The sequence below is a fragment of the Lineus longissimus genome, chromosome 5, assembly GCF_910592395.1.
Source record: "Lineus longissimus chromosome 5, tnLinLong1.2, whole genome shotgun sequence".
NCBI lineage: Eukaryota > Metazoa > Nemertea > Pilidiophora > Heteronemertea > Lineidae > Lineus > Lineus longissimus.
Window position 1 is genome coordinate 346659 of NC_088312.1, and position 10264 is coordinate 356922.

The following is a 10264-nucleotide window of genomic DNA, read 5'->3' on the forward strand; positions in this document are numbered from 1 at the left end:
AAGTCATTGTAGCTGTTGTATTTTCTCACATCGGTCAGTCTCTAAGACATAACAGTCCTTCCATGAAGGGAGTCAAGGCTTGTCTCCTGTAACACTAAGACATAACAGTCCTTCCATGAAGGGAGTCAAGGCTTGTCTCCTCTATCACTAAGACATAACAGACCTTCCATGAAGGGAGTCAAGGCTTGTCTCCTCTATCACTAAGACATAACAGACCTTCCATGAAGGGAGTCCAGGCTTTGTCTCCTCTATCACTAAGACATAACAGTCCTTCCATGAAGGGAGTCAAGGCTTGTCTCCTCTATCACTAAGACATAACAGTCCTTCCATGAAGGGAGTCAAGGCTTGTCTCCTCTATCACTAAGACATAACAGTCCTTCCATGAAGGGAGTCAAGGCTTGTCTCCTCTATCACTAAGACATAACAGACCTTCCATGAAGGGAGTCAAGGCTTGTCTCCTCTATCACTAAGACATAACAGACCTTCCATGAAGGGAGTCCAGGCTTTGTCTCCTCTATCACTAAGACATAACAGTCCTTCCATGAAGGGAGTCAAGGCTTGTCTCCTCTATCACTAAGACATAACAGTCCTTCCATGAAGGGAGTCAAGGCTTGTCTCCTCTATCACTAAGACATAACAGACCTTCCATGAAGGGAGTCGAGGCTTGTCTCCTCTGTCACTAAGACATAACAGGCCTTCCATGAAGGGAGTCAAGGCTTGTCTCCTCTATCACTAAGACATAACAGACCTTCCATGAAGGGAGTCCAGGCTTTGTCTCCTCTATCACTAAGACATAACAGACCTTCCATGAAGGGCGTCAAGGCTTGTCTCCTCTATCAAGTATTGTTCTGCTCCACACTTCAGGATGCATTCTGGGCGTTATCAGCGCTACTCACCAACAACAAACATGGCAAACATGGCTTCTTCATCGCCGGCTTCCCCAAGTTGATGCGCTTCCAAGAACACCATGATCGAATACTCAAGAAGTTTCTGCCAAAAGTTAAGAAGCACCTGGTAAGAGTTTGTTGATATCAAATACAGAATCTTGAATGCCAGGCACAGGACAAGTGGTAAGTTGTGCCAGTCATATGCACAGCCAGCAGGTACCAAGGGACTGCTTCAGAGAGAGCTGCTGTGATCAAAGACCTATAGACATCCTCCCTGTCCTGAGCTGCTGCGACCTCTACCACTTCCTGTATTTACCACTCAAGTCGTTGGACAGACTTATAACCTCTGTTTGTATCATTCATTGGACCATTACACATGTTCTAACCAGCCACCTCAGAGAGTGCTACTCGGGATCATGCACTCATGTCCTCCAAGTCCACTGCATTCTGTATTTGCCAATCTTGACCAAGTTCCGTCTTCTCTTTCAGAATAGGAATGAGATTCCTGCCAGTCTGTACACAATCAAGTGGTTCCTGCAGTGCTTTCTTGACCGGGTGCCTTTCCCTCTCGCCCTGCGTCTCTGGGACATCTACATGTTGGAGGGAGAGAGACTTCTCACCTGTATGTCATACACAATGCTCAAGATACACAGAAGTAAGTACTCTTGTGAGGTGTGCACGATTGCCATCACTCAAACGGCGAAGTCACGTCTTGACAGCTTAAGTAGGTGGGATGGATGCATATAAAGATATTGAAAATAGCCTGAAATACCCAAGGCTGACCATAATTGGCTTGATGACTCTCTGTGTTCTTGTGTAGTACGGTATTGGAACTGGACTTCCTTGGTTTCGGCCGACATTTTAGCTCCACACCAACAGTGTTAGTCAAGACAATCTATACCCCTAGTTCAGTATCGTTTCATTAACCAGATCTTAGTCCAATCCTCATGATTGCTAATCATTTCCTCGTCATCTTTACAGGAAAACTTCTGAAGATGCCAATGGAGGAACTGGTTCACTTTATGCAAGGCATGCTGGAGCGGGACTTTGGCTACGACAACGACACTGTGATAGAACACCTCCAACTGGCCATGGAAGAGCTGCGTAAAGCCAAGATGGACGTACCTCCAAAACCAAAGGTCAACAACGAGGTCCCAACGCGACCATTTGGAGTCATGGTCACACCAACCATTGATCAACTCTTTGACAGGGATAATCCTATGGATTTAGCGGATAATCCACCTCCGAAGGATTTCAGTGAAGTAGATAGTATTTCCACAATGACTGACTCTCGCTTTTCACTCGCTGAAACGGTTGATACGATAGATCGGACTCACGCTAGATCAGAAACTGAGTCTATAGACGGCGACTATTCTTTATACACTGACGGCTCGATGGCGTCTGGTTTAGACTATGGAACATATGACCGGGCGACTCCTAGTGCACTTTATGCTGGATTACGAACTCCCACATCACCGTCATCTGATCAATATTATAAGGATTACTATGAAAAGGACATGCGGTCCAATACGCCTCAGTCAAATGGGGCACAGGAACTTGCATTCTTTAAGGATTTGGATGGCACCGGTATGTCTGGTGATCTGACACTACGACGCCAGACCAAGCGTACTCGCTCAGCTGAGCCAATAGTTGATATGGATAAAACACCAACATCTCCAATATCAGACTACGATAATCTCAACTCGGGACTCTATGAGCAAAACATGGAAAGTTCACTAGAAAATCTCCAAAGTGGAGGTCATCGAAAACGTGTGGAAGTTGTTTCTTATGGTCCTGAGAATCTTTTAAATGGTGCGTTGAAAGTTGATACAAACAATGGCGATGTCTCTGATCAGAATCTGAGTTTAACGCCGACGCAGAATGGTTTCCAGGCGAACCAGTCGGGTAGGGCTCACCTCCGGCAGCATGCAGAACAGATGCTGGCGACTCCTAGTGATAGAACTGTGGACCCTAACCGAAGGTGTGCATCTGAGGAGCGCAGTATCGAGCCTATTGTGCCCTCGGCTTACCGCAGGTCGGGAAGCCTGTCTCCTGAACGTGGTGACCTTACACTTGTGAACATGTCAACAGATGGCAGCCCTGTGGTGAACGCCAGTATAGGACGTGTGTCACCTGACAAAGGAATATCGCGTCTTAGCACTTCTCTTGAAGTTGAAGCACCACTGGTGTTAGAATCACCTAAATGTCAAGTTCCCGTTCAGTCCAGTATAAGCTGGGTTAGTCATTCACCCGACTCACCAGATGGCACTGTGCCTCCACTTGACATGAATAACTGTCGTGCACCACCCGAAAGGTATCCCAAAGTTTATGGAAGTGCAATAGAGGAGAAGGTGGTTTCTCCTAGAAGTAGTGTGTCACCAGAAAAAGTGGTTCAGATTCGAGCTAGTGTGTCACCTGAAAAAGGGATTCAGAATCGAGCTAGTGTGTCACCAGTAAAAGTGGTTCCGAATCGAGCTAGTGTGTCACCTGAAAGAGTAGTCTTGCCGCGCAGTAGTGTGTCACCGGAGAAAGTTGTGCAGAATCGAGCTAGTGTGTCACCTGAAAAAGTGGTTCCAAATCGAGCTAGTGTGTCACCTGAAAGAGTAGTCTTGCCGCGCAGTAGTGTGTCGCCGGAGAAAGTTGTGCAAAATCGAGCTAGTGTGTCACCTGAAAGAGCAGTCTTGCCGCGCAGTAGTGTGTCACCGGAGAAAGTTGTGCAGAATCGAGCTAGTGTGTCACCTGAAAAACAATCGTACCATTCAGGAGTGGCAAACACTCTCCCTGGGTCAGAAAGAACAAGCATGTCTCCCGAGAGAGTCAGTCTGCAGTCAAATATATCTAACACCTCCACAGAGAGGCAAGGAAAGATGAGAATTAGTGTTTCATCTGATAATTGGAGTGGGGCTTCCCCAAGTAGGCAGGGGGTGGTGATCTCAAGAGACAGTGTGACACCAGATAGACCGGCCACTTTCAGTACGTTCGGTCGACCTTCTTCACCAGAGAAACAAGTCAGTTCTCCGGTGAAACATGTCAGTCCCGAGAAACAGTTCACAAACTCACCTCAGCCGAGTGCTTTACTGCAGAAGAGGTTAGAATCACCACAAAGGACCATCTTGCCCCCCGGCTACGCAAGTACTCCACGTGCGACCCCTGAGAAATACATGATTGATGAGAGACGTTCACAGTCGCCAATGAAAACCAATCCAGCTGGGTTGAGGAAGAGCATGTCTCCAGAGACGGAAATACAGACTTTCCCAAGGCGAAGCATCACGCCAGAGGAGCAGGCCAGGAAGAAAGCGTCACTTGAGTATGAGGTTGATCTTGGCAGTCAATCTCCAGAGATGATTGATAACAGTCCATCCCCAAGGCATGTGCTTGATAGTGAAACTGTGCTCGTCGCTGGTAGGGTGGTTGTTCCAGGGAGTAGAGCATCACCAGGGAGGAGTATTCCTGTGAGAAGTACTTCATCAGCAGAGAAAGCAGTTTCTTCACAAAGAAGTGTTTCACCAGAAAAGAAGATTCCAGTGAGGAAGACTCCGTCTCCAGAAAAAGTAGTTCCATCACGACGTAGTGCATCGCCTGAAAAGGTGATGTCAACGAGGAGTAATACGTCTCCTGAGAAGGTACCAGAATTGGGGAGAAAAAGTGTCTCACCACCAAGAGTTACACCGTCAAAATTACCAGAACCGGTAATGATTACCATGTCACCACAGAAATTACCGGAGCCAATCAGAAGGAGCATATCCCCGGAAGAGCCGACTGTCCCGAGGGAGAAGAGGAGCTTTGAGAATGAGATTACGGTCATGGCTTCAACAACGCGGTCATCGCCTGAGAAAACTCTAGAAATAAAGGCTACTAGGGATAATTATAGACCTTCGCTTGACCTGAAAATGGCTCCTCCTAGTGGCCGGAGTAAAACTAGTGCCCCCGAGAGGTATATTTTCCCAGAAAACGAACTTTGGGTGAATAGAAAACCAGTAAGTTTTGTCAAGCCTCCGCCAGTACCTGCAAAACCAGCTAAGAGGTCGGGAATACCTGAGAAAACACAGTCACGTAGTACAGCGGAGAAAACCAAAGCTGGCTTAGCTTTAGATGTGGGTAAAAAGGCCAACACGCCTGAGAACACTGGTCTGGTGTATGCAGAGGTGAAGAAGAGTGCCAGTTCAGGTGATGTGGGGAGGCGGGGCGATAAGAGACGCACATCCCTGGAAAAGAGGTCAAGTATAGATAAGAGGAGCCCAGATTATGGTGCAGCACAGCCTGGGAGGTCGTTAGAAAAGAGATCTAGTTTCGGTAAGAGTACAGGAACCAAGTCGTTAGAGAAGCGTGCTAGTATCGATAAAAAGAGCCCAGAAAATGCAACGGGACAGAAAGGTTCAGATGTTCAGACAAATTCAGCTACAAAGCGACAAAAGTCACCAGATAAAATGACAAAGAGTCGCACGGATGGTCAGAAACGAGGATCAGGGTCGTTTGGAAAGTTACCCGTTTTATCATCCAGCTCAGCTTCAGCATCTGCAGTGAAGAGGAAATCATCTGATAAAAAACGGACTTTAACCGGTGATGTACCTACTTCATCGTCACGGACTTCTTCAGAGTCAAAGGCATCGAAGTCATCAAGCTTGAAGCCAAGCAAACATACAGCTGTCTAAGAGATCTGCCATGTTTACCATTCTAAACACACCTTGAGTGTAATGGAGCATGTTTACCATTCTAAACACACCTTGAGTGTAATGGAGCAATCTGTTCAATGCAGTTACTCTTGTCTATCAACAACATGGATAATTGAGTTTCGAGCTTTGTATAAAACAAGGTGCTGATTTGGTACATGGCGGGGTTTCTGAAAGATGACAGAAGAAATGCTCAGAAGGTTTGATCTCTAGTTGTCCCCTACTCTTGTTGTGGTCGACTCATTCTCTCTCTCACTCTCTTGAACTGAATGCATTTATAGATGAGTCTCTGTCCTGATAGAAGTCATAATTCTCCTGTTGACAACAATACATCTCTTCCTGATACCAAACTGGTCACCTAGGCAGTATCGTCGTGTCGGATGGTGAGTTGACTAGCAAGCATAATTCACCAATATTTACACTCATATGATCTGTTCTCTCAAGTCATTACCTTTTCTCAGTCCTGTCAACTGTTTCAAACATTTCCCCACATCCGAGTTCTGCAGAAATATTTCATGTTGCCAAATAGATTTGTTGTCCCTCTGACTTGAAATGTTGGCCCGGTGCCAGAATGATGTAGATAGACTTTTATAACTTAGTGTAAACCATTATTATTGTGGAGTATTTTCTATAAAAAGTTGTATGTAACCAGCTTTGAAGTTGTCAGTGACATGAGGTAAAGCAGTCCAGTACAGTGTGTGGTCTCCTCAATTCATGGCCCTTTAAAGCTCCCTTTCATGTTCATTCTAATGACACATTCAGGGCTGAACAATGTCTAGATAGGTTATCCATTTAAGTGGCCTTCGGCAATAAAGACAAAGAAGAGCACATTTTGGGCGGTTGGTCAAATAGCAAGGGTAGGAAGGCATCTTTGCTTATGTCTAGCCCTGAATGTTCTCTCTGTCAATACTCTGCCCACCAAACTCCCATTGGCACCTCTCACATGTTTTACATGTACATTACATAGTGCATTTCATATGTTTGTATACTACCAACAATCTCTTCTACTATTTTCTGCCATAGGTTTAGGATGTGGCGTCTTTTTGCTGTTTTCAATGCTCCGTCACTAACCCGCTTGCTTGCCACGCTATAAACTTAAATAATGCTTGTATATCAATATTTTTTTACTGAAAACTCAACTAATTTATGGGTGTTCATGTTTGCGTAAATTATTTATGTATAATGTATTTCCTTGAGTGCGAAAAGCCTAGCTTTGCTCTCTTGGCTTTTATAATCCATCTCTGGCTCATCAATACCAGAGCTCAACAAATACAAGTATCGTATGGTATATGTAAATTGTATCTTGAACTTGGCCCAAGTTTGTCAATCTTACAAACATGTGTTCAAAGCACAGAGCTGGTTTATTTCCATTTAAATGATTGTGTAAATTCAACTGGTGATTGTGTGGCTGTTAAGGTCATTTGCATGGATTCCGTGATACTGTACATTAGAACTTTCAGTGTTATACAGTAAGTTATGACGGGTTATATGACTAATCTAGCATTTGTCTAGATGGCTGATTTCATGACAAGTAAACTCTCTTGGTCTAGTTTCTCTTGGAACTTTCTCTTTACAATCAAATTCAAATAATCATAAAGTCACCAAGACACTTGTGGCTGTGAAAGTGGCAAGATTTTGTGGTTGTCTCTTTGCCTTGAAGCCTCAGGCTATTGTAGGCCCCGAGGTAGTGCTCCTTGAAGCCTCAGGCCTGTAGCCTGTAGGCCCCGAGGTAGTGCTCCTTGAAGCCTCAGGCCTGTAGCCTGTAGGCCCTGAGGTAGTGCTCCTTGAAGCCTCCGGCCTGTAGCCTGTAGGCCCCGAGGTACTGCTCCTTAATTCCTTTACTTCTCATGAAACAGTTACAGTCTTTTTGTATAAAACCAATAATTTATGTTAGTAATGTTTGTGTTGCGAAGTCTTTAGGTGCTGTTATAACTCGTCAACTTGTGATGATCAACATGTGATCGTCATCCATCACTTTCTCTCAACGTCAGCATATAAAACTCCATTGTATTTTGTCGGTTATTACTCAGTGTTTTAATTCTCAACTCAGACATCAACTATGAACTCTTGTGCTTAGTGTAAATCAGAAACCTGGTGCAAGTAATCAGTGATACTGATCTCATCTTCATATTCTTCTCTTGGTGGCAATACTGGTATCTATCATGATGTCAGCCACTCTCAGTGGATGTGATGGTTAACCTAGTTGGCTCTTGACTGATGCCACGGTTTATACCTGTACAGGTATCTATCATGATGTCAGCCACTCTCAGTGGATGTGATGGTTAACCTAGTTGGCTCTTGACTGATGCCACGGTTTATACCTGTACAGGTATCTATCATGATGTCAGCCACTCTCAGTGGATGTGATGGTTAACCTAGTTGGCTCTTGACTGATGCCATGGTTTATACCTGTACAGGTATCTATCATGATGTCAGCCACTCTCAGTGATGTGATGGTTAACCTAGTTGGCTCTTGACTGATGCCACGGTTTATACCTGTACAGGTATCTATCATGATGTCAGCCACTCTCAGTGATGTGATGGTTAACCTAGTTGGCTCTTGACTGATGCCATGGTTTATACCTGTACAGGTATCTATCATGATGTCAGCCACTCTCAGTGATGTGATGGTTAACCTAGTTGGCTCTTGACTGATGCCATGGTTTATACCTGTACAGGTATCTATCATGATGTCAGCCACTCTCAGTGATGTGATGGTTAACCTAGTTGGCTCTTGACTGATGCCATGGTTTATACCTGTACAGGTATCTATCATGATGTCAGCCACTCTCAGTAGATGTGATGGTTAACCTAGTTGGCTCTTGACTGATGCCATGGTTTATACCTGTACAGGTATCTATCATGATGTCAGCCACTCTCAGTGGATGTGATGGTTAACCTAGTTGGCTCTTGACTGATGCCATGGTTTATACCTGTACAGGTATCTATCATGATGTCAGCCACTCTCAGTGATGTGATGGTTAACCTAGTTGGCTCTTGACTGATGCCATGGTTTATACCTGTACAGGTATCTATCATGATGTCAGCCACTCTCAGTGGATGTGATGGTTAACCTAGTTGGCTCTTGACTGATGCCATGGTTTATACCTGTACAGGTATCTATCATGATGTCAGCCACTCTCAGTGGATGTGATGGTTAACCTAGTTGGCTCTTGACTGAGCCACGGTTTATACCTGTACAGGTATCTATCATGATGTCAGCCACTCTCAGTGGATGTGATGGTTAACCTAGTTGGCTCTTGACTGATGCCATAGTTTATACCTGTACAGGTATCTATCATGATGTCAGCCACTCTCAGTGATGTGATGGTTAACCTAGTTGGCTCTTGACTGATGCCATGGTTTATACCTGTACAGGTATCTATCATGATGTCAGCCACTCTCAGTGGATGTGATGGTTAACCTAGTTGGCTCTTGACTGATGCCATGGTTTATACCTGTACAGGTATCTATCATGATGTCAGCCACTCGCAGTGATGTGATGGTTAACCTAGTTGGCTCTTGACTGATGCCATGGTTTATACCTGTACAGGTATCTATCATGATGTCAGCCACTCTCAGTGATGTGATGGTTAACCTAGTTGGCTCTTGACTGATGCCATGGTTTATACCTGTACAGGTATCTATCATGATGTCAGCCACTCTCAGTGATGTGATGGTTAACCTAGTTGGCTCTTGACTGATGCCACGGTGTATACCTGTACAGGTATCTATCATGATGTCAGCCACTCTCAGTGATGTGATGGTTAACCTAGTTGGCTCTTGACTGATGCCACGGTTTATACCTGTACTGGTATCTATCATGATGTCAGCCACTCTCAGTGGATGTGATGGTTAACCTAGTTGGCTCTTGACTGATGCCATGGTTTATACCTGTACAGGTATCTATCATGATGTCAGCCACTCTCAGTGATGTGATGGTTAACCTAGTTGGCTCTTGACTGATGCCATGGTTTATACCTGTACAGGTATCTATCATGATGTCAGCCACTCTCAGTGATGTGATGGTTAACCTAGTTGGCTCTTGACTGATGCCACGGTTTATACCTGTACAGGTATCTATCATGATGTCAGCCACTCTCAGTTGATGTGATGGTTAACCTAGTTGGCTCTTGACTGATGCCATGGTTTATACCTGTACAGGTATCTATCATGATGTCAGCCACTCTCAGTGGATGTGATGGTTAACCTAGTTGGCTCTTGACTGATGCCATGGTTTATACCTGTACAGGTATCTATCATGATGTCAGCCACTCTCAGTGGATGTGATGGTTAACCTAGTTGGCTCTTGACTGATGCCATGGTTTATACCTGTACAGGTATCTATCATGATGTCAGCCACTCTCAGTTGATGTGATGGTTAACCTAGTTGGCTCTTGACTGATGCCATGGTTTATACCTGTACAGGTATCTATCATGATGTCAGCCACTCTCAGTGGATGTGATGGTTAACCTAGTTGGCTCTTGACTGATGCCACGGTTTATACCTGTACAGGTATCTATCATGATGTCAGCCACTCTCAGTGGATGTGATGGTTAACCTAGTTGGCTCTTGACTGATGCCATGGTTTATACCTGTACAGGTATCTATCATGATGTCAGCCACTCTCAGTGATGTGATGGTTAACCTAGTTGGCTCTTGACTGATGCCATGGTTTATACCTGTACAGGTATCTATCATGATGT

At 44.8% G+C, this 10264-nt stretch overlaps 1 protein-coding gene across 5 annotated transcripts in view; it reads left to right on the plus strand.

Annotated features, from left to right (window-relative positions):
- The window catches only part of LOC135487500 (uncharacterized), a 30441-nt gene extending 21688 nt beyond the window's left edge, over positions 1–8753 (plus strand). For 4 of the 5 annotated variants that reach the window (XM_064771219.1, XM_064771222.1, XM_064771220.1 and 1 more), the window contains 3 exons: positions 865–1014; positions 1377–1542; positions 1869–8752. In XM_064771219.1, the coding sequence (XP_064627289.1) occupies positions 865–1014; positions 1377–1542; positions 1869–5539 (3987 nt within the window). In that variant the 3' untranslated portion in view covers positions 5540–8752. Of the gene's footprint in view, positions 1–864; positions 1015–1376; positions 1543–1868 lie in introns of all 5 variants that reach the window. The other variant, XR_010446863.1, reaches the window with a different exon arrangement.
- The last annotated feature ends 1511 nt before the right edge of the window (positions 8754–10264 follow it).